Genomic DNA, 25,225 nt, shown 5'->3' on the forward strand with positions numbered 1-25,225 from the left:
GCATGTTTTACCTGAAGAAATTATGCAAATGAGCTGCAATAACTTGAAATGTATATTCTTTTGAACACATGCTTTTTTTCGTGTAATAAAATTTAATGTCCGGAGGATCCAAGATGGCTGCTCGGGTATATACCTAGCCGCAGCAGCTCACAACAATTTCAAGGGAATACAACTGAAATGTAGAGTGGACATTGCCCAGAGCTACAGGTAGTCGACTGATTGAAAACTCTACAATAGGAAGGAGGGAGAAAACCAGAAGGAAAATCAGAAGAGCTGAAAAAAAGCCTAAGGTACGGAGACATGCGGCGCGCTCGCACGCACGCGCGCGCGGAGAGGTCGCAGCCGGAGAGGAGGAGAGGGCTGGGTGCTGCCTGGCGTTCCCTAGGAGGAAGGAAATAGAACCCCCAGCCTGGGCTGAACCCCCGAACCGGCAGCGCTGAGCCCCAAGTTATGGGCCAGACCCTGGGGACCCAGGCTCCGGCAGGGGGAGACAATCCCGGGGGACGGCGAAAGGCGGGGCCCCCGGAGTCGCGCGCACATGGCGCGCAGAGGACTGAATGTTGACTCTGATGCTGGATTACCCTAGCCGGAAGAAACAAAGCCTCCGGCGGCAGCTCTGAGCCTCAGTCCAGACCGCCCCGAACTCCAGGTCTGGGCCAGTCCCTGGGGACCCAGGCTCGGGCAGGGGGAGACGGAGCTGTGAGGTGGAGTCCTGGGAGCGCGGCGAAAGGCCGAGCCTCCGGAGTCGCGCACACTGTGCGCAGAGGACAGTCTGTTGACTCTGATCCTGGACTCCCCTAGTGGGAGGGAGAAAGAAAGCTCCAGACTGGAGGAACGCGACGTGGAGCAGGAGCCCCTGCCGGACACCGGCCAGCCGGGCGCCAGCAAGGAGCCGGGCGACGGGGCCCCCAGGGGGGGGGGGTGCCCCTGAGCCTTCGACTGCTGAGCGCGGGCAACGGAGCCAAGGACGGGGGCTGCTTCCTGGGCGGCGCCGACCCCGGCAACAGGCTGGAGCAGCGCGGGAGCCCGCGGAGAACAAAGGGGTGCCACAGGCCAACCTGCTGAGCTCCCAGGACAAGGAGGAAGAAACCAAAGAAGTTCTCAATGTGAAGAAATCAAGTGAGAGCAAATGATAGTAAAATTACTTAAGAAAGAATACAAAGAAGATCTTGAAAAATCAAAGACTAAGTCAGAACTCAACGCACCAGCCAACATTACAACATAAATGCGTTTTTGTTTTTTTTTAAAAAAGAAAAAAAAAAAGAGAAAAAAGGGACAGAAAGTTGGAACAGCGGCGACCAAGCCTAGAGTGGCCAGGCACAAGGCAGTGGCAGCTGGGCCCGGAGCAGCAGTGGCCAGGCCCCAGAGCAGCAGCAGCCACAACAAGAGCATCAACGGCCAGCACTGGAGCAGCCAGACCTGGGGCAGTGGCAGCCAGGCCTGAGGCAGAGGCGGCCAAGCCCAGGGTGGCCAGTCCAGGAACACCCAGACACGGAGTGGCTGGGCCCGGAGAAGCCGGGCCCAGAGCAGCCGGGTTGGGAGCAGCCAGGCCCAGAACAGCAGTAGCCAAGCATGGAGCATCCAGGTTGGGAGCGGCCAGGCTCGGAGCAGCCGGGTCAGGTGCGGCCAGGCCCGGAGCAGCGGCTGCCAGGCTGGGAGCGGCCAGGCCCGGAGCAGCCGGGTCTGGTGTGGCCAGGCCTGGAGCAGCGGCTGCCAGGCTAGGAGCGGCCAGGCCCGGAGCAGCAGCTGCCAGGCTGGGAGCAGCCAGGCCCGGAGCAGCCGGGTCTGGTGTGGCCAGGCCCGGAGCAGCGGCTGCCAGGCTGGGAGCGGCCAGGCCCAGAGCAACAGCTGCCAGGCTGGGAGCGGCCAGGCCCGGAGCAGCCGGGTCTGGTGCGGCCAGGCCCGGAGCAGCGGCTGCCAGGCTGGGAGCGGCCAGGCCCGGAGCAGCCGGGTCTGGTGTGGCCAGGCCCGGAGCAGCGGCTGCCAGGCTGGGAGCGGCCAGGCCCGGAGCAGCCGGGTCTGGTGCGGCCAGGCCCGGAGCAGCCGGGTCTGGTGTGGCCAGGCCCGGAGCAGCGGCTGCCAGGCTGGGAGCGGCCAGGCCCAGAGCAACAGCTGCCAGGCTGGGAGCGGCCAGGCCCGGAGCAGCCGGGTCTGGTGCGGCCAGGCCCGGAGCAGCGGCTGCCAGGCTGGGAGCGGCCAGGCCCGGAGCAGCCGGGTCTGGTGCGGCCAGGCCCGGAGCAGCGGCTGCCAGGCTGGGAGCGGCCATGCCCGGAGCAGCCGGGTCTGGTGCGGCCAGGCCCGGAGCAGCGGCTGCCAGGCTGGGAGCGGCCATGCCCGGAGCAGCCGGGTCTGGTGCGGCCAGGCCCGGAGCAGCGGCTGCCAGGCTGGGAGCGGCCAGGCCCGGAGCAGCCGGGTCTGGTGCGGCCAGGCCAGGAGCAGCGGCTGCCAGGCTGGGAGCGGCCAGGCCCGGAGCAGCAGCTGCCAGGCTGGGAGCGGCCAGGCCCGGAGCAGCCGGGTCTGGTGAGGCCAGGCCTGGAGCAGTGGCTGCCAGGCTGGGAGCGGCCAGGCCCGGAGCAGCCGGGTTGGGTGCGGCCAGGCCCGGAGCAGCAGCTGCCGGGCTGGGAGCGGCCATGCCCGGAGCAGCCGGGTCAGGTGCGGCCAGGCCTGGAGCAGCGGCTGACAGGCTGGGAGCGGCCAAGCCCGGAGCGGCCGGGACCGGAGCAACCGGGCCCAGAGCAGCCGGGTCTGGTGCGGCCAGGCCTGTAGCAGCAACAGCCAAGTCCAGAGCAACTAGGTCGGGAGCGGCAGTGACCAGACCCGGAGCAGCTGGTTGTGGAACGAACCAGAGCAACAGAGGCCAGGCCCGGAGCAGCCAGGCCCGAAACAGCTCGCTCCTCGCCTGTACCTGCCCACGGCTGCCTCTCAGACATGGCTGGAAACTTTTGCGGGAACTTGAGGGTCTGCTGAATCAAGTGATGAAGGCTTAGATCTGGATGTGTTGAGTTAGTATAGTGCTGGGGTGTTGATCTGTGAGTGCCTTGGGTGGGGCCTGGATGAGGCTGGTTGACCTATTTGAAAATGTCTTTTGTGTGAAGTGTATCATTGGGCATGTGGAGGTATTATTGATATGAGAAAATGCTAAGTAACAGATTTACTATCTGAAAAGGGATTTACTATCGGGGAAAGGGAGGGAGGAAGAGACTGAACATAAACTGTGCACCTATGGATGAGGACAATGGGGGATGGGGAGGGGGCAGAGGGTGGGGTGGGAACCTGGTGGAGGGGGGAAGAAATGAGGAACCTTTGTAATAATATGAACAATAAAGATTGATTTAAAAAAAAAATAATAAAAAAAAAAAATTTAATGTCCGCTCCCATTTACAAAAGTCCATTTTCAAAGTCTGTATATTGTAAAGTATATTTCTGTATTTCCTATGTTGTAAAAGTTTAAAGAAAACACTGTAATTATAGTGATATATTGTCCCCTACATTTCAAGCAGCAATATAAACAGTATATGTAGTTCAGAAATTATAAACACACACACTGCAACATATTAGACTGGCTAAAGAAAACAGACAATACCAAGTGTTGGTGAGGACACGAAACTATCGGGACTCTCAATTGCTGCTGATGGAGGTATAAAATAATACAATTTGGTGACTTACAGGGCAGTAGTTAAACACACATCCACCTACACCCAGCAATTCCACTCCTACCGAGAAGAAACAACAACACACATCCAATAGAAACAACATATGTACAAAAATGTTCAGCATAACCTTATCTGTAACAGCTAAAAATTAAAATCCCCAAATGTCCCCCATAGAGAAAGTGATAAAAATGGTATATTCATGTATTGAATAATACATATGTTGCTGAAGAGAATTTCATTTAAAAATGTACCGTATTTTCTGGTGTCTCTCTCTCTTCTCTTCTTCTCTTCCTCCCTTCCCTCCCTTCCACTCTCTCTTAAAAAAATTTTTTTTTCCCCAGTGGAAAAAAATATCCTCAGGTAAGAATTAACAACAACAACAAAATGCATCAATATAATCATTAATTGTAAAAAATGTACCATATCAATGTAAGATATAGGGGAAGCTGTGAAAGGTATATTAAAACACTATACTATTTTCACAATATTTCTGTAAATATAAAACAGTTCTTTAAAAAAAAAAAATAAAGTTTATTAAAAGAGAAAAAGCCCTGGCCAGGTAGCTCAGTTAGTTAGAGCATCATCCTGATACACCAAGGTTGTGGGTTTGATCTCCGGTAAGGGCACATACAAGAAGCAACCAATGAGTGCATAAATAAGTGGAACAACAAATCAATGTGTCTCTCTCTCCCTAAAATCAATAATTTTTTTTAAAAAGTCGTATTAAAAGAAAGAGCAACAGGTATCACCTCCTTATTATACAAAATAGAAAGTCAGGCTTAGTGAGGGTAAGCCACTTATTTGTACTTATTAGGCAATCAATGAAATGCTGGACTAAATTTGTGGAAGAAAATCGGTGAAATGAACACTGGGAATTAGTTCAACAGAAATCAAAAGTAGGCTCTGTTATTGTGAGTGATTTATAGAGATTTCTTTCTTGGCTCCAATTCTCATGCTCTTTTTAGTGTATATGATAAAGCAATGGTGAGACTTAGTTACTTTTTAAATTTTTAAGGCTCTTCTAAAATAATTTGTGCAGAGAAAAATCTAAGGAAATGAAGTTTGTGCCATTTTTTCTCCCTGTGTTGGTTTTGAAAGTCGTCCATTAGTTCAAACAGTGGTACCACATTCCGTAATTTTTCTGGATGACTATTTTTATACCTTACTGTGAGAATTGGCCCACTGGGTAACTTCTCAGGATTAATAAGGTACTGGGAACAGGAGGAAACCCTTTGAATACACACCCTTTGTAAACTCAAGTTAAAAAATAGAAAGCTAAGAATGGCAGGAAGAAAAAGAAAGTACCCAAACAAAGAAAATGTAATGGAAGGTTGCCATGAGAAATAACCAGCATAGGAAAGATTATTATTTCCATAGTAGCTTAATGCCTAAAGAAAAAATTAAATCTTAAGACTAGTCCAGAATGTTATACATGCTTTGTTAAAAGCCATCGTGTAATACTTAAGAAAACAATAAAACAGAAACACAAAAACCCACTCAACTCCATTAAAGGATATCCTATCTTTACAATATGCTTCACAGAAATAAAATAATCTTTTGGTTACATTTTGCTCTTAAAAAGTCAGTTACACCTTGTCAGAAATAATTTTGACAAATTCACTTTGACAGAAATAATTAAGCAAAGATAACAAGAGCTAAGACAGATTTGTAGTCACTATTCTAATTAAGCACCTTATATATAGATGAATCACATAGATACATCTATTGTAACAACCCTCTGAGGTGGGTTCTGTTATTGCTCCCATTTCACAAATGAAAGAAGTTAAATCACTTGGCTAGAGAGTGAGGAGCTAGTATTGGAACCCAACTGTTTTGGAGGTTTTTTTCTAGTCCACATTCTTAACCCAAATACATATATCGTGAAAGCGAAGGAATTCTCTTCTCAGTAGTCAGTGGCACTTATAATTCTCAATACATAAAAAGGTGTTTTGGTTTTCTAGACTCCTATAACTGAAATCGACATGACACAGACTTTGAAAATGTGCCTTTTCTTTTTACTTGTATAAAAGTACTTGCTTCACTGGATGAAGGCTGTTCACTGTTTATGAAAAAGCAGAAATCACTAAGGTCCTAATGACATGTAGACCACAATATCTTGGTCTCTCAAAGAACCACCTTCACAAGATTGTGCTATTGGCATGTTTTAAGAATCTATTTTTTTTTAATAAAACAAAAAACACACAAATGCTATTGAAACCTTGTATTGCTTAGTGAGATAGGTGACACCAACCACATTACTCAGTGTCCTTATCAGAAATTCTGACACTCCTACAGAAATATGAGCATTCCCTCCCCCCCATGGAATTAAATGTCCTTTGGCCTATAGGAAGCTCAGGACCAAGTTCACAGTCCAACTTTAAGCAATACAGGATTTCATAGCTTGTCTGTCTATATCTTTTTGTCCTACCTCTATTTTCCAAATCGCTTCCTTATTTATATTTTCCTGTTTTATTGAATTATAAGTATTCTAATAAAGTACCTCCAAACCTTAAAAATATGAGGTACAGTGTATTTATATAAAAAGCCCTTCAAGTCCATTTCATAGTTTAATCAACAAGAATTCTATAAATAAATATATCTGATTGATGGACAGGGCAAGTCATCTTTATCTTAAACTCAGAGACAAGGACATAAAACACATGTGCCTATGCACACATACTGATACTTGTCCCTGTGTGACCAGCATCCTTTCAGCCTGCAGTGCTGCTCCTCCCCACCAGTGCAACAACAGGGGTTTTATTTCAGTGGGAATTGGATTGGTTAGATATTGCTTTGTGTATTTATCTTGGGGATTTGCTCTTAGAGGCAAAAATAATTAATTTCAGTAAAACTGTCATTGAACAACACTTAATAAAAGACTTAAAAAGCTGAACCAAAAAGAGATAAGTAATTGATCTTTAACCTATATAAAATATTGTGTTGATATTCAGTAATTAATGCTTTAAAACATCCATTTCCAACACATCACACAGAGAGCAGACTGGAACTAGATTTCCACAAGCATGGAAATAATGAAAGGCATTTCAGTATACGGCCACAACTACATGACAACTGGAGTTGTACTTTTGACAAAGAACGGAGAAGGCGGAATTTGGGTGTCCTACTAAGACCACACAATATAATGAGCAGAACTCTAACTCTGGGATCAGGAAATTCTGTTTCTGAATACAGCACCCCCCACCCCCCACCCCCCCCCCCCACCGCCCCTATGTATTTTGTATAAGTCTTTTGGACAAGTCTCTTAACTAGTCTGAGCTTTAATATCGTTCTCTGTAAAACCTAAGCTATGGTTCCTTCCTTACAGAGTTTATGAGAAACAAATGAGATGCTGCATGGGAAGCAGGTATCATGAGGTCCTGTACATCAGTGGTGGCTCTACCCCATCATACTTGACATTTATGATGTTGGCATATTTTCAACCTTGGGAGGGAAGCCAAGGGACAAAATGTGTTTGGCAGATTTTCCCATGTTTGGGACTTAGTGCCCTGTCGGGAATCTGCAATTCTAGATAGCATGCAATTCAGAAATCCATTGTATTTCACCACCATCATAATTTATCTTATCCAAATGCAATTACAAAGAAGATAAATCAGGCAACAGAAAAAGTGATACAAAATGTAAATGATTCAATAAGTGGCTTTTTAACCTATGAACTGTGCTAAACAAAACACCATAGAGCTAAGTATAAAGTACAGTTGTTGATTATCTTTTTAATACAATTTTTTTCTCAGAGGAAAAAAATCCTTTTGAGTTTCTCTATTATCACTGCCTCATTTAGTAAAGAACTCTTCCATTTCAAGACAATCAAATAACTATACCAACCCCCTGGTAATAATTCTTATTTACTTTTTTTTTTCCCCAATAGAGAAAACAATTTATCTCAAGCATGACAACTATGTAATCAATGAACTGCCAAAGAGTCTTTACTACAGACAACTGACCCAGAAAACAGGCTCCAGAAAAGTTTGCCAAATTAGTGCCTCTAACTTTAATACATACTTAAGCACTATAAATAGTTATAGTGCTTATATTAAATCTATATCATACAAATGTAATAAAAAATTAGATGACTTCTTCAGGAAAGAAAAAATCGCTTTAATAAAATAATGTACTGCTATCACATTGTTTCAATCCAAATACGGCATGATAGTGCCATTCTAAAAATAAATCTAAGTCCCATGTGATATGCAGACTTTTAGCTATGTTCATTTCCTTTTAGGGCTCAAGTTTCCCACAGGAAAATTATTCAATGTTTGACAAAACTGTCCCAAATCATCTATAGATGAGATGATTTGGGACAGTGCTAACTGCACTGCCAACCTTTTTCCTGCTTTGCTATTGTTGATTTGCCTACACAATAATCCACCAATGAGAGGCCCCAAGGAGCAGGAAATACTCAAAAGCTATTGCCTGACAAAAGTGAATACAGAAAGTGTCATTTTGCGTTAAAAAGTGGCAGGGGAGGTGATTTATGAGCCAGTTAAATTAGAAGCCACAAAATTATTACATACAAAGTCATATCCTAAATGTTTCTTATAACTATGATGACTTTCAAATACTTATTTTAATTGCATTTTTATATTACTGAGCAAAACTGCGCATCAAATGCCCTCTCAGTACAGCTTAATTCAGATTGAATTATTTGCTTAAAAATTTTGTAAAGCATTAATGTGCTAAAAATAAAATCCTCTCAAAATCACTCTCATAATATACCACACACACAAGACCCACATTCTTTAAGCAATATTTTTATATAACCAAATCAAATTATGATTTTTAAGAAAATGTTTTATAATACTAAATAGTTTTATTTTTAAATTTCCTTTTCCCCCCCCTGAAAGTAAGTCGCCAGATAAAAGTGTACTTACTAAGTAACAAAAATATATAGCAGCTGTAAATGGCTAGAGATATTAAAATATGACTTTAAAACTAGAGAGGCCAGGCCGGCGTGGCTCTGGTTGAGCATTGATGTATGAACCAGGAGGTCATGGTTCAATTCCAGGTCAAGGCCCATGCCTGTGTTGTGGGATTGATCCCCAGTGTGGAGTGTGCAGGAGGCAGTCGATCAATGATTCTCTCTCATCATTGATGTTTCTATCTCTCTTTCCCTCTCCCTCTCTGAAATCAATAAAAATATATATTTTTTAAAAATCACAACTTTATGGAGTTCCTTGCTCATGTAAGTTAACAAAACATTAAAATGAGAACTTGTGTTTGAATATTATTGGTCACAAACATCTTTATCAGTGTATTGTTGAACTGAATTTAATATTCTGTAAGATGTCTGGGTTCATATACATATTTACAGACTACATTTATTTCTATTGCATATTTTTATATAACTTTCAGGCAAAAGTTATGTTTCCTCGAACCCCAATATATAAAAATCATGTTTAAGATTTAATTTTCTATTAGAGAGCTAATCTTAAACAATGATCAAGAAATGAATATTTAAAAGCTATTATTTCATCATTAATATATCAAGCTATGATTTATTTAGATGTTTCTATTAACCTTAAAACTTAAAAAATTATCAGCACCTAAGTATAATACCAACCAAATTCTCTTGTAATCCCTTACTACACAGGTAGTATAAGTCCTCATGGTATTCAATTATTTTTATGTTTTTCTATTTTAAATTCTTGACAAAGAACAACTTTAAAAGTTACCAGCAGTTATCTTTTATTTAAGCAAAAACTTCACCCTGTAATCTCACCAGCAGTACAAATACTACAAACACCAATGAAGCCGTTCCAGAACCACCTATTCATATTTACTTCCCTTAGCAACATTTCTGAGGTGGTTGCTAGTGATCAAGAGAATTTTCTAATTAAGATTTTGCAAAACTTAATTTATTTGACTCAAAGTACCAATGAAAGATTACTTTTACTTATTTTATTTAATACACACCCAAATCTAAACAATTTTCTTTTCTTTTTTTCCAATCCTCCCATTTTCTAAGCACTTGACAATGTTGAAGAGTCCTTTGGACTTATTTTGGTGGCATGACTGAGTCTAAGGGAGGTGTAAGAGCTGGATTCTAGTCCCAGTTCTGTGACTAATGAACCGTCACGATTCTGGATTTCTCTTTCCCCATCTGTGAAAGAGGAGCCTAGATTATAACCTTTAAGTCAGGGGTCTTCAAACTACGGCCCGCGGGCCACATGCGGCCCGCAGAGGAGTCTGATCCGGCCCGCCAGGTTTTTTGGGCAGTGAGCGCAGCCGAGGTGTTACAGTAGGAATTAGTAGTTCATATAGTCCGGCCCTCCAGCTCTCTGAGGGACCGTGATCTGGCCCCCACTTTAAAAAGTTTGAGGACCCCTGCTTTAAGTGATCTTCCAAGTCTGTCACTTTGGGATTCTATATTTATGTCATTCGTGTACTCAAAAACCTTTAATCCATCTCCAATTCGAATTAGAATCAAATCCCTTAGCATTTATTCCAGAACAGGTAGGCCCAATTTAGCTTTTGACCATACTCTCCATTATACCTCAACCTGAAACCTCTGCTTCATGCAGGCTGCCCTATTCACTGGGAAGAGAGCAGCATAGTTAACATGGACGGAATGTTCACTGAAGGCCAAGCACTGTGCTAATAAGAGCTTTACTATTAATGTAACACACATCTAATCTTGAATAAACTCCTATTATGATGGTGTGTGCCATCTTCACTTAAAGATGAATATCCTTCTGAAGTTCAGAAAGATTGAGATCACCTAATTAACAGAAGTAGGATCAAATTTTGTTTTAACTTTATTTCCAGTGTTCGGTAGGGTACAATACACATAATCAGTGTGATGATGTTAACAACACATGGTGTTAACATGATTTAAGTAGAAATGGTTTCAATCCTTACATCTATCATATCATGAAGGAGAAAACTTTTAAAAATGAAAGTCTTTTGAGTCAGATTCTACTCCGCAAGAATCAATAAAGACAGAGACCCACAAATGCTTTTTTTTGTTGTTGTTGTTTAGCAATAAATAAATGGCTTTGGCAGTGGGGATTTCCCGGGTCTTTCTGGAATAAACTCCAGAAATAAAACATGCTATTCAATGTTGTACCTTTTGCTTTCTCCCCCAAATATTGTCTTACTAATTCAATTCAACAAGCATTTGTTGAAAGCTAATAAACAGAATTTAAAGTTTTACTTTGAAAAGTCTTTCTGTATTTTGTTCAAACCAATACAATCTTTTGGTAACAATCTTTTGGTAACAAAATAAGAAGTCTTTCATTAAGTGACTACAGTCATGTTAACTTAACATGAAGATGTGCTTTTTACTTTGCAAAGGGCTTTCTCATGTCATATACTGGTACTGTTTGATAATTATAGGTCACTTTATTGGACTCTTTTGTCTATTGATCCTTTGGGTTTCTTTAGTCCTGTCCAATGGATAATTTATGCCAATCTCATTCAAGCAGTAGGGACTGATAAGACTGTAGAGTCCTACTCACCCAAAGCCTAGTCATTTCATATGCTGCTTTCTAAGGAAATCAATCTAACACATACCTCCTTACCTACAAATACTACACAGTACTTTATATACCTATCTTCTATTGGTTATAAGAAAAAAAAATGTTTAAAAATCTAAAAAGAGCCCCAACTGGTTTGGCTCAATGGATAGAGTTTCGGCCTGCAGACTGAAGGGTCCCAGGTTCGATTCCGGTTGTGGGCACATCCCCAGTACAGGCCCTGGGCTGGAATCGAACCTGGGACCCTTCAATCCACAGGCCGACACTCTATCCTCTGAGCCCAACCAGTTAGGGCCTTCTTGCTTTTTTAAGATGTAAAGTCCAAAGCTATTATGATCCCTGTAACTAAGTTATGATTCCACCCTCCCACCCCTATTCCAGAACAAGAAGCTTTTAAAAATTTTCTTTATTCCTAGTGTTCTGAAATTTTATAATGATTTGCCATCGAAGTCTTTTTATTACATTAAGCTGGTCCTTTTCATTATGAAAACTCATATCCTTCAGTTCTGGAAATTTTTCTTCTAATACATCTTTGAGAATTTTCTTTTTTCTCTGTTTCTAAAATCATGCTAGTTAGGTGCTGAGCTTCCATGACCGAACTTCTAATTTGTGTTGCTTTCTGTCTACTGTTTCTGTCTTTTGTTTCACTATCTGGCCTACTTCAATTTTATCTTCCAACCTGTCTAATTTTTAAATACTTTAAATCTCAAGAACTCTTTCTCATTATCTTTCTGGGTTTCTTTTTTTTAAATTATTGATATTATTGCATCCTACTGCCTTTTAATGGATCCAAAAATCTCTGAAAATGTTATACTTGATATTTTTGAAGTTTTCGTCTGTGACTTGCATTGTTTTGTTTCCTCTGATTTATTTTATCCTGGGCTCTGTGTTTTATGTAAAAAGATTTTTTCTTTTCTTTTTTTTAAATATATTTTATTGATTTTTTACAGAGAGGAAAGGAGAGGGATAGAGAGTCAGAAACATTGATGAGAGAGAATCACCGATCAGCTACCTCCTGCAGACCGCCCACTGGAGATGTGCCCGCAACCCAGGTACATGCCCTTGACCGTAATCGAACCCGGGACCTTTCAGTTCGCAGGCTGATGCTCTATCCACTGAGCCAAACCGGTTTCGGCATAAAAAGATTTTTTCAAAAGGCCAGTGATCTCTGGCTGACTGCTAATATTAAAAGCAAAGTAGTAAAAAATGAACTAGTAATAGTAAACCCAGATTTTCTGATTATCAGTTCAAAGTTCAGTTTAAGCATACTGTAATGCCATCTCCCAAATTTTGAAGAAAAGCCAAATTACTTATTTACAGCCATAGAAAAATTGTATAGACTATTCTCAGAGTCTGCAAAATATACTTCTATGAATATTTAATGTATAATATTTAGTATTTCTTAAACCTAACATGGAAAAATCAACATATAAACTAACTGATGAAGACTTTTAACAACTCTCATCATGCCACAATTCTCCATCCTTATACTTCCCCAAATCTGCTCATATAACAGTAAGTTTTAGTTTGCCAATAATTTATTTAACAAATCTTTTATAATACAAAAACACAGTCAGTGAAATTAAAACATTTCCTACAAAACCACTGTACAAATTTAAAATCAAACCTAAAAAACTCTCAGAAACCATTCTTATTATCTGAGAGCCTACAACCTTTATGTTCAAGTTCAGAGAGGTGGACAATGCATTTATAGCACAAAAATTCAAGTTTTTCCAATCCTTAAAACAGAACACTATTCAAGTAAAAAGTAAAAGCCATTGTAAAATTACAGGCTCAAAAAGGAATTTATCCAGCAATAAAGCCTAAAGAAAACCCTTTCCAAAATGGAATTTTGGGTGATTCAACAAGTCCATGAAAAATTTAAATATCTATTCTGGTATAAGGTAGTTCTTTTATTAAAGTGGAGCATTTGTCTTTTTGTAATACACCTTCACTGAAATAAATCATTGTATAAAAAACACACCTAATTTACAAATACAATTAATATGATCTTACTTTAAAATGTATTATGAAATAATTTTGACACAATCACCAAAAGCTCATGCTGCCTCATATACATCAGTCATATACCATACGTGTTGTATTGCCAAGCCCAAGGTAACTGGAGTCTTAAAAATATACTTTTTTCTCATTCTGAACTAGTCAGATTGGTATTTAACCCAAACATCACCAAATGTTGCATTAAATATGGCAGACAAAAAGATTACTTAAATACAAACTCTACAAATGTATCCCATAGAAATTGCCCCCTGCCACAGAAGATTGAATCTGAGCATTTCCCCTTTCACCAACATACACACACACACACACACACACACACACACACACACACGAAAATGAAAATAAAACAGCAATACAGACAATAAACTTGAGAATAGAACTGATACCTGGAAGAAACTATAGAATTTATACAGACGGTCCAATGAGGACAGGATAAACTAAAAAAAAAAATAAAAAATCTGACATTAAGCAAATATCAATTGGCAAGGGGATTAAAAGCTTTATTTTTCTTTAAATTACTCAATTTACTTAATTTCTACTTCAGTTTTAGACTAAGACACTAATAAAGTTTCTAATGTGAAAAAAACAATACCTCTATGACATCTAAATTTGGTATTAGCAAATGTAAAACTCTATTAACAAAGGCTCTTATTAAGAGTTATTTCCAGTCACCAAAAACCAAATTGATTAGCCATTTCTAAAAAGTTAAGCAGAAATTTTATTTTTTCCATTCTCACAAGATGGAACCCTATTGAAAGGAAAGATTAAAAGGACTCTTAGCCACCAAAAAGTAAAATCTACTGAAAAATCTTTAAAATTCCCATATTTCCTTAATAAAAAATTCTCAAGCTAACTTGGTAAATTTGAACAGATTACATTCTCCAGCATACACGAAAAAAAAATTTTCTTTAAACTGTGCTACTTAAAGAAGAATGTGCACACTGTTTTTTTGGAATTCAAAAGAAAAGGTTTTCCGCTTGACCTGGCAATTTATAGTCACTGCTAACTTAACTTGCAATTTCAATATGAATTCTAAATTTTGAAATAACTTAGAATCAAATTTTCCAATATAAAATATAAAGAGCAAGCAAGTTTGAGGGAAGTACTCAAAATTTTAAGTTTAAATTTTATATATTACTTAATCACTAAAATAAAAGTTTAAATAGAACACATTGAGGTTAAAAGCAAATCAATATCTAAAATCATAAAGCTGCCCTTTGTTGTAAAAGGGGTAGGAACTTTCCTCATATTATGATGGAAAACCAAAGCATTATCTGCCTATATGATAAATATCCAAGTCCTTTCTTAGATTTAAAAATCTACTTTCACCTATGTTCCTTGAGTTTCGTCCATCTCCCATCTCACTAAACATCACAATAGCATTCAGATGACAACTTCTGGCCAAATACAGAGAACACTTAAGTTCTCTGAAGGCTTCTAAAACATTAAAACCAGCAGATAAATTGAGGAAATACTCATTCCTGGAGCTGCTGGGAAACCCTTCTCTCCTTTCAGAAAATAAACCTTTAGCTCTAAAGATAATCAACTAAGAACAAAACACTACTACATACAAATACACTGCATTCTCAATTAATAATTCTCTAGGATAATAAAATCCTACAGATTAGGCTTAAAGAGAAAAGAAAAAGACTATTAAGAAAAGAACTGTAGCCGAAACCGGTTTGGCTCAGTGGATAGAGCGTCGGTCTGAGGACTGAAGGGTCCCAGGTTTGATTCCGGTCAAGGGCATGTACATATTGGTTGCGGACACATCCCCAGTGGGGGTTGTGCAGGAGGCAGCTGGTCGATGTTTCTCTCTCATCGATGTTTCTAGCTCTTTGTCCCTCTCCCTTCCTCTCTGTAAAAAATCAATAAAATATATTTAAAAAATAAAAAAGAAAAGAACTGTATCCCAAAGGATTACAGCAATTAGAGAGATAGACAAATCAGAATTTCTCCTCGTATGCAAACATGGACTCCTTAACACTAACTAAAAGAATGCTTTAAAAAAAAAAAAAAATCAGTTGCTGCTTTATTAGTTGATTCCATTTAACCACAAAGAGAACATCTCAATTAATCCTCTTCTATTTTAAAAATGAACTAGTTAAATGTACATTTTACTGTAAAAGTGAAATCTAACTCAATTCAAATACTCTCAGTACACATATACACAAAGGCATGCGCAAAAATACTGCAACAGAATCACTTTCAATGCACACATTTCTTTAGATCTCTTTTAAACATGACACAAAAAGTAGCTCAGTTCTTCACACATTGTCTAGTATTTGACTGCACTTTAGCATCACTTTCATTGCAAAATTCTAAAATTAGTATTTAGGTCTCCACATTATTCACTGTATTGAGAATTCTCTCAAGAGAACAAGACATAAAACATTTGGATATCTAAATGACAGTGCTGGAACTAGCAAAGTTATACTTAGGCATACATAAACAAAATCTTAAAACCCTGTTAATTCATCACATTTTAATATTTGCAGTTAAAAGAAATAAATTGCATATGAAGCCCAAATAATTGGAATCCAGAAAAGCCACAAGAAAATGATGGTATTTCAAAATGGTGACGCTTTTCACACCCAGGTTTTAGTCATGCCAGCCAGAGAGGTGTGAGATATGACTTTATTCATTTTAAATGTGAGAATTTCATCATTTCCACAGCATCACAAAAATTGGAACCAAGAGCAATTTATCTTCATAGTCCTGATTCTTCTGATTTAAAAGCATTTTTAAAGAAAAATCATTTCTGCAAACTTAGGTTTTTTGGATGGATCATTTGTTTCCTATTGCTCAGAGTCAAATTATTTTGCCCAGATTTTCTAGTGAACAAGGAATACAAAGGGAGAAAAAGGATCTCCCCTCTGGCCCCCCCAACACATACAATGACCCAATATCTGAGCCTCTTTAGACATGGCATCCATTAGGAGGGCCTTTGCTCCTAACTGTGTAAGGGTCCTTAGCTATGGCCTGACTTGCACAGGAAGTACACATGGCCCCCGAGAGGCGCTTTAGTCCCCTTCGGAAGACACTGTTGGAGAGACTGTAAATGACACAGTTGCAGAAACTGTTACTAATGGCAAGCCAGGTGGTCAAGAAGGATGCGAAGCGGTTGCTGTGGCCAGTGGAGCTCTCCAACAAGAAGTAGACGATGTATGGCAACCAGAGGATGTAAAACACACTAGTAATCCGGAACAGAACCATGGCATAGCGCTTGTCCGGACAGGCCTGCACCTCCCCGGTCTCCCCACTCTGGCTGCTGAAGCGAGCTTGCCTTTCGCTGATTTCCTTTGTGTGCTGCTGGCAGATGCGGAAAATGTTGAAGTAAGTGAAGCACACAATGAGGGCCGCTGGGGCATATAGCAGCATCACGATGAACAGGGTGAAGTAGGGGTCGGTGCGCCAGGACTCTGCACACCACTGAAACACATCTCCGTGATATCCAGGTTTGCCCCAGTGGAAAAAGGAAGGCAGAAAGACCAGCGTGGAATACAACCAAATCAGGAAAATGCACAGGCGTAGTCTCCAGGGTGTAACCAGGGTGTTATAGGTTAAAGGTTTAGTGATGGCAATATATCTGTCGATGCTGATACAAGCCAGAGAGGTCATGGAGACACTTTTCAGAACTGATACTATAAAACCAAACACCTGGCAAGTCAAGGACTCCTCTACTGGAAGCGGGTAGTGGAGGAGTGATAAAGAAGGAACCAGGCAGCTGACCCCAACTAACAGGTCAGCATATGCCATAGTCTGGATAAAATAACTTGTAGTGTGATGGTTCAACAAAGGCGCACAGTGAAATACAAAAATCACGATGATGTTGCCAGAAATAATCAATACAGTTAGAAACACAATAATCAACACTTCCAAAAGGCAAAAATCGACAGTTTCCAAATAGCCAAATGCCAAGAGACAAAAAGGGTGGTTGCTCTGATTACCATCCAAGGTGGAGTTCATCTTGAGCTCAGAAGTAATCTCTCACTTCATGCTGCCGCTTGGCCGCTGCCAACAGTTCAAAGGAGCAGCTGCTGTCATTGCGGCCAGCGCTCTGTGTTTGTAATAATGCCCACGGAGCCTCCGTCCCCGGGCTCGCGATGGTGCTGCTCTGATGCATTGCCTGCAGTACAATCCCCCTTTAAGTCCTTGGAATAGGGAAAGCAGGCAGCCGTCGTCTGGCCAGTCCCAGACACGGCCATAGTATCAGGTTTACCATACACATAGTGCCAGGGGAGTAAAGCAAATTCTGGGAACAATGTCTTCAGGCCAATGAGGGTAGGGAGTAGGGGCAGAAGAGAAGGGAAGAAAATTAGGAGCTTCAGCAGGAGTTGTAATGAGTCTCCTCTGAATAGCTGATAGAAGAAAAGGAGAGAGCATTTTATATTATGCATCCCAGTAAAAAATAAAAGAATCTGGCTAGCTCAGGCTATCATCCCTCCCACTCCATCCCACCCCACCCAATACTACCCTCAGTAGCACCCCACATAACTAACTGGTCCTTACTGTACAGAGGAGGTTCAGCTACCGCAAGCTTTCATGATAAACAACAACAAAAAAAGAGTCGATTACAGTCAGAACAATCTACCCCCATTTTCCTTTCACTGGAGCCTTAGGGGAGAAAAGGAAACCTGCTTATTGCATTTCTAAAAACATTTTAGCATAATTACAATGAATAAAATAAGTTATTTTCTTGATTCCCGTGTAATATATTGCCTCTTTGAAAACATTCCAACAGAATTTATCTGCCTAGCTCAATTTCAGAGTATTACCTGTAATTCTGCATGCTGCAATCCAAACAAAAGCCACAAAACATCCTTAACAGAAAGCCTTGCAAAGCAGGAATGTGCCTCAGCCTGGTTTACTGCAGAACTGAGACACGGAGGGAGGGGATAAAGGAGTAGGAGGGGAAATGGGGAGAGAGGGGGCTTGGGAAAGGGAAGCAGTGGGGGAGGGGAAAGAAAATGCTTGTGCAGGCACACACACTGGCATTTTCAGCAGCTCATAGCGATTCATCACCAGAGAGGCGCGCGCCCCGATTTCCAGACTGCACAGGGGGGATAACTGCCCTCCCTCCTTTTGGTAGAGGAGCATAACTCAAACTGCTACGAAGGAGAAGGGGCAGTAACCCAAACAGAGAGCCAGCCCCCGACTTAAATTAAACACACTGCCAGAGGGGTAATGCTGAGAGGAAATTCCCATTTCCCTGTAGCATTTTCCCAAGGATGGAAGAGCAATGTTAAAGAATGAAAGTGTGTTACGAGTGCAAGGCAACTGAGGAATCAATTCAGCAGCACAAGAAGTTCTAGCTAAAAGGCTAAATATTCAGCATTAATTTTCTCATGAGTCACTGGATAGTGACCAATATTAAGCAAGATGACCAAAATAACAAGCAAACTTAAAAATCAAGAGAAGTTCACCCTCGTGTAGACACAGAAGATGAATTATATTATTCCTGTTATCTAACAAAACCTTAGTTTCAAGATGCCATGTCTTGCTTCTAGTTTGCTGAGACACAGTACACAAACATATAACAAAAGATGGAAAAGTAAAGGTACCGTTTCCACCAGTCTTGAAAATCAAAGGAAGTTTCATGGTACAAATTAGCTTTTGTATCTCAGAATACACAATCTTGTTTGTGCCCACTTAAAACAATGCAAAGTGAGATTTTTTTTTTTGTGGCTCTTCTGGTAATGTTATAAATGATGACAAATTTTAGCTAATTAGAAAACGTGTATCTCTGGATTTTCAATTCATCCTTCTCAATAAAATTCCACAGACCCAGCAGAGTAAAAGAAAATAAAAATAAATGTTGGTATTTCAAAGCATTTCAGAAGTTATGCATACTGGGTGGAGATCAATGTTACATGATCCCAATTTGCATTTTTTGTTTCACACACATGCTTTCTCATTGCAGGCAAATGGACAGCCATAATATCAGAATCAATCACATTTCAAAATATGAAACACTATGCTTATACAAGGGCAAGAAAGTAAAAAAACCTACTGAGAATAAGACTGATAAGACTGATATTCATTTGGACAGGTCTTATTGGAAAACATGGCAAAATGTGGCATAGTAAAAGGACCAGTGGCACTGAACACTCATCTAGTTCAAATCCTAGCTCTAATATTACTTGACCTGCCTTAGACTCAGTTTTATCATCTGTAAAATGAGAATCACACTCCCTATTTCATGGGATTGTTGTGAAATAAAAACTTCCCCATATGTATTACATATGGAGTATAAAACTTTACTTTTTTCTCATGCAATTAAAATAGCCTGTGTTTTCTTACCAATCATGCTGCATTGCTTGAGGCTAGGCTCCTGAATATAAAGTGCCCTCTCTTACTGTCACTGCCCATTTCTAAGGCATACACAGTTATTATGATACTTTCTGAGACCAGTGAAGGTACCTGGGATGGTGATATGGCATCAATTATTCCCTCTACACAAATAATTTCTCTGCCTGTGTCACCAGCCATAAAGTCATTCCCAAGCTCCTTTTTCCATCTACAATTTGCCTGCTGTCACACAACTACAAGACCTGGATGTCCTGTTGAGATTTCAACCAGAGCACCACAGATTAGTTTCTCCACCAAATAAGCCTGTCTTGTTTTTCCCAATGTTCTAAGCACTCAAGAATGAAACTTAGAAATCATCTTGACCACTCTCACTCTCAATACAATGTTCTTAGGCACCATTTCCCGGAAATCTATTTCTTCAACAGCTCTCAAATTCACTTCCTCTTCTGTTTTTACTACTTAACTTTAGGCCATCATTAAATATCATCTAGACTTCTAATCTTACTCATTTTTCTAATATATTTATTTCTGACGGCTTGAATAGCCAGTATCACATACTTTATTATGGCACTCCACTGTTCAAGAAGAGTCAATGGCTCCCAATTGCCTTTCCAATCTGATACCACTATTTCACATCCCCCCAAACAACTTAAGCTCCAGCCAAACCATTTATTATAAACTATATTTCTGAAATCCCATTTTTGAGTGCTTAATAAATAGTAAATGAAAATAAGGAAGCTTTAGTTCAATAAACAGAAAAGGCATTTGCCAGAGTCAGGAGTCCAGTCTTTTCCTTGTGAATTTGGCCATGTAACTTACTTTATCTCTACATCCCAGGTTACTCATGTTTAAAACTAGATGGTTATGCTGATAAAAATATATTACATTGGCTGATGACTTGAAAGAATTAAAAATGTAATAAAAGTGCAAAAAACTACAAGCTGTTATACTACAACCATTAGTACAATAATAGGTCTTCTAAATTTGTTTTTATTTTAGTAAAACTAGTCTTTGGAGCTGTAATCAAAATCCTATCTAATAAAGAAGGAATATGCTAATTGACCCTCACGCTGTCCCAAAGATGGTGGTGCCCACAGCCAATAAGGAGGGAATATGCTAATTGACTGCCACGCCCTCAAAGATGGCAGCACCCACAGCCAATAAGGAGGGAATATGCTAGTTGACTGTCATACCCTCAAATATAGCAGCACCCACAGCCACAAGATGGCGGCACCCAGTCCCCTCAGCCCTTCCAGGGTAGCAGACATGGAGCAAGGCCAGGCCCATCTGGCGGGTCCAGCCACTCCACGCACCTGCCTCTGGAGTTCCCCAGTCCCTTCAGCCTCCTAGCCGCCCAGGGCCAGCTTGAGGCAAAGGCAAGCCTTGGGTGGCAGCTGCCCAGCTGACAAGGGCGCCAGCCCAAGGTGCAGGCAAGCCTTGGATGGTAGCTGCCCAGCTGCCCAGGGCCACCCAAGGCTCAGGTAATCAGGGCCGGCCAAGGAATGCGCTGCTGGCAGTGGCAGCAGCAGAAGTATGATGGGGCATCACCTTTCCCTAATAGCCAGGTTGCCTCCTGCCCCTGAGGGCTCCTGGACTTTGAGAGGGGGCAGGCCAGGCTGAGGGACGCTCCCCCCCGCTCCAGTGCATGAATTTTCATGCACTGGTTCTCTAGTATTCATATAAAAACAAACAATCAAACAAACAACCCTGATAGCCACACTTTATCAAATCAGTCAGGAGTTGTGTTTTATTTTGAGAAAAAACAAAATATTTATGACATGGGAGCAATAAATCTATGTCCTCACAAAAATCTATACATTTATTTCCTTTTTAAAAATAATGCAGTCCCATGATGTATTTGATTTTTACAAGAGAGAATAACTATTTCTGCATATACATGACTGGAAGGAAATTCATTAAAATTCAACTCTATTTTTCACTGACAGTTGGATTACAAGTAATTTTTTATTTTCTCCTTTATGATTTTCTTTATTTTATGAATTTCCCAATTTCTATGTATTATTTAATGTTTTTTTGTTGTTGCTGTTTTTAAAAAATAAAACAGCCAAAATAATATATGACATGTCACTTTGGGAAAGATTAAAAAAACCTGGCTGCAAGGTTTTTTTTGGCCTTCATTCTGTAAATCAAGTCACTCTTTTCTCCTCCTTTAAATTTAGTCTTTGAAGGAGCTAAGCAAAAAAAAAAAAAAAAAACCCTCCAAGGTAATATTATATGTGAAATTTCAGAACATACGGCAAAGAACCCAAGTCCAGAATAATAACTTCCAAAAAGTAGTAATATATGTAAATTTTACATATATATATATATATATGAAAATAGTATGTACAAATCCTGTTGTCTTGGTCGGTTTGGGCTGCTACAACAAAATACTACAGACTGGATGATTTATAAAACAGCAGGAATTTATTGCTCACAGTTCTAGAAGCTGGAAGTCCAAGATCAAGGGACCAGCACGGTTGAAAGCCCTCTTCTGGCTCGCAGGCTGCCAACTTCTTGCTGTGTCCTCACATGGTGCAAGGTGACAAGGGATCTTTCTAGAACCTTTTTTATAAAGGCATTAATCCCTATCATGGGGGCTCTGCCCTCAAGACCTAATCACATCCCAAAAGCTCCACCTCCTAATATCCTTGGAGGTTAAGTTTCAACATATAAATTTTGAAAGACACAAATATTCAAAACCATAGCACCTCCTATATTCAAAAATGTTCCTAAGCAACTTTCTTCATAATACGTAAACAAAAAAATATGGCGGGGAACCTCACAAACATCCATAATAGCAGAATACTTTTTTAAAGTGTGGTTTACTGATACAATGGAATACTCTCAGAAATTTTTTTCAAATGAAAGCAAACAAAAAAACAGCAAATGAGACATTCAGAAAAATGACTGCATTTAAAGCAATACCAACTTGCATCAAATAACACTACACTGTAAAAAAATTTAAAAAAACTATTTTTGCCAATATTATGATGATTAAATAATTTGCATTTTCTGAACACCTACCAGCAATTTAAACTAACATACACATCATTAGAGATCTTTCTAGGTTCTAGCCATGTGGATGATAATCAAAATTTAATATGCAATACAAAGCACGTGACATCAGCATATGTAAAACAATCAAATATACCAGATTTGTTAATAGCTGATATTTTACATGTCATGTAATTATCAAATTCCTATTCAAAAAACAGACTTCCTCATTTTCATGGAACAGAAAATAGAATACTTCATGTTTTTGAAATTATCTGTATGAACGGCCCCACCAAAAATATTTAAGAAATAATTTTCGGCCAAACATTTTGAAGGACTTCAAAAGAAAAACTAGAGAAATAGTTAGAACTGAGAATTACACATCCAAAATGTGATTTTCCAATAAAGTGAAAAATCAACTTACTTCACTTGTAAAACCTTGAAGAATGCATGAATTTGAGAAGGAAATAATAAAAAAATGAGAATTCTTCAATTTAGAGAAATAAGCTAAAAGGAAATCTGGTTTAAGGTAACAGAACTATATTCTTCCAATTGCAGAAACTAGAAGTAGACCTTACCTTACAAAGAGTACATTTCTGTGACATGTGAAAAGGATTAAAATAAACAAAAGAAAGTTTTTACACACTGCATAGCACAACTGATCTAACTAAAAATGGAATGGAATGCAATTATGGTAAAAAAAATAAAAATAAAAAGATTTAGGCACACAATGGTTAGAGGACATCCTTTGCCTCTGAGGTGAAATCAATCAAAGAAGAAAAACTATCCTTCTCCTTTGTGCCAACAAAGTATAAAAGTTCTGTTCTATAAGGTAAAGGAATTATAAAGAAAATTATTGGAAATCAAGTAGCCACAATGATCTTTTTGTAACAAATTTCCCAAAATATTAATGCTGAAGCTGAATCACCATGCCCTTACCTTTGTGATGAGAATTCGGTATTTTTCTACCAGGTGGTCGTTGTTGTGACAACCTGCTAGCAGCTGCCAGACTTCTCCTCGAAGAGCTTCAGGAACACCGCTTCTTACTAAGGACGACAACTGCTTTGGTCTCACACTCAAGTTGAGATGCCTAAAAATAAAGCCATAACCCAGAAGTACATAAGAGTAAGATCCTCTAAAAATAGTTATTTTTATGAAAACTAAATGATTTATAAAGACTTAATAATGACCACATACCAAAAAAGAAAAAATAATACTTAAAGCTGTTGAATTAAATGTGGCCAAGATAACTATAAAGGTTGGATGGAGAAAAGAATACTTTAGTCAGACTACTTCCTAAGTATATTTAAATTATTGTTCTACTGAAAAAATAAAGAAAACTAGAAAATACAGCTTTATGGTTGTGGCTTATATAAGATAAACAAAGCAAAATTCCCATCAGTGGGTACAAAGCCAAAGATACGTGCCTGGCCCTGTATCAAAATTGACAAACTGTGTACTTAAATGCTCTAAGTTAAAATAAATATTTAAAATGAACATAAAAATAAATACTTTCAGCAGTTTTTATGAAATCTTGCTTCAAGTGACTTTTTTGAATGACTATGTTGATTAAGACAGTGTCTACTTTATAATAACACGAAAGCAGGTTGTTCAGGTCTTTAAGCTTCATCTTTCTCATCTATAAAATGGGGAAAATAAATTTATCTTGAAATGTCACTATCAATATACTGCTTCAATATACTACAAGTATTTTTGCACACAATTTTATTTGATCCTTATAACAAGCACCTAAAGTAGGTGGGAGTATCTTCAGTTTTACAAATGAATAAAGAAATTCAGGGAAGTCAATTAATGACGACGTTGTCCTCAAACTCTAAGACCAATAAACGTTCTATGTGCTATAACACACCTGCTTTGTGCTTTAAAAGCCCCCATTATTGGGTCAATAAAGCAGGCTTCTTGCATGGAGAAGCTCCCATGACTATCAGAAGTTACTGATATAAAAGGACCACTATGCTATCTAATAAAGAGGTAATAAGCAAATTGACCATCACTCTAACACACAAAATGGCCACCCCATATGGTCAAAGATGGCCACCCCTATGTGGACACAAGATGGCCACCACAAGATGGCCAGCAGGGGAGGGCAGTTGTGGGTGATCAGGCCAGTAGGAGAGAGCAGTTGGGAGGGACTAGGCCTGAAAGAGATCTTCCCCCTCCCCACCCTTCACCTCCCCTCCTCATGCATGAATCCATGAACTAGGCCTCTAGTCAAAATATGAAAAGGTCTGAGACTTTTATCAAAATATTCCCAGAATATAGCAGAATAATGCACAGTACACTTAAAATTGTTAATTCTGTGATGCTAGTGCCCTAATGCTAGAGTCACAGACAATTCAATACAGTGTTGTCTTTGCTGGGAGCAAAAAGAACAAGTGATTCCTCTGCCAATTAATTTAAGAATTGGTGCACTGTCTTGGGCCAAATCCAGTCTTCCACCTATTTCTGTAAATCAACTTAGTCTTTTGCAGAAAAAAAAATAAACTTAACCTTAAGTTTATTTGCTAACTTATCTTAATTTATATTGGTAAAATTTTCAGAATAATTTTATGTCATTGATGCCATTAACTTTAGTGTCCCCTAAGAGTCACATTAAAAATGAACTTGAGAATTAGAGAGCTCTAAGATATTATTACTAATAGGGCCACTAAAATCTAAAGTAGTTAAATAAACCAGCTTTGGGATTGAACTTTAGACTGTTAAAAATTTGGGGCTTGCAATTTACTA

At 39.8% G+C, this 25,225-nt stretch overlaps 2 protein-coding genes across 6 annotated transcripts in view; both read right to left on the reverse strand.

The window, feature by feature from the left end:
• Positions 1-25,225, reverse strand: part of RABGAP1 (RAB GTPase activating protein 1) — a 128,459-nt gene that overhangs the window by 43,496 nt on the left and 59,738 nt on the right. For all 5 annotated transcript variants that reach the window (XR_014796431.1, XR_014796432.1, XM_084899939.1 and 2 more), the window contains exon 13: positions 23,417-23,567. Coding sequence is in view for 3 of the 5 variants with exons in the window: in XM_084899939.1 (XP_084756065.1) it covers positions 23,417-23,567 (151 nt within the window). In the remaining 2 variants the exon portion in view is untranslated. The remainder of the gene's footprint in view (positions 1-23,416; positions 23,568-25,225) is intronic.
• On the reverse strand, positions 11,905-18,050 carry GPR21 (G protein-coupled receptor 21). The gene is made up of 2 exons (XM_084899974.1): positions 17,947-18,050; positions 11,905-17,529 (listed from the first exon to the last, which is right to left on the reverse strand). The coding sequence occupies exon 2, from the start codon at positions 17,135-17,137 to the stop codon at positions 16,088-16,090; it is 1,050 nt and encodes a 349-aa protein (XP_084756100.1). The 5' UTR covers positions 17,138-17,529; positions 17,947-18,050; the 3' UTR covers positions 11,905-16,087.

The sequence above is a fragment of the Pipistrellus hanaki genome (assembly GCF_964339955.1).
Source record: "Pipistrellus hanaki genome assembly, chromosome: 11".
Taxonomy (NCBI): domain Eukaryota; kingdom Metazoa; phylum Chordata; class Mammalia; order Chiroptera; family Vespertilionidae; genus Pipistrellus; species Pipistrellus hanaki.

Coding starts and splice junctions, on each gene's coding strand:
- GPR21 (XM_084899974.1), bottom strand. CDS start 17,137: ATGAACTCCACCTTGGATGGTAATCAGAGCAACCACCCTTTTTGTCTC.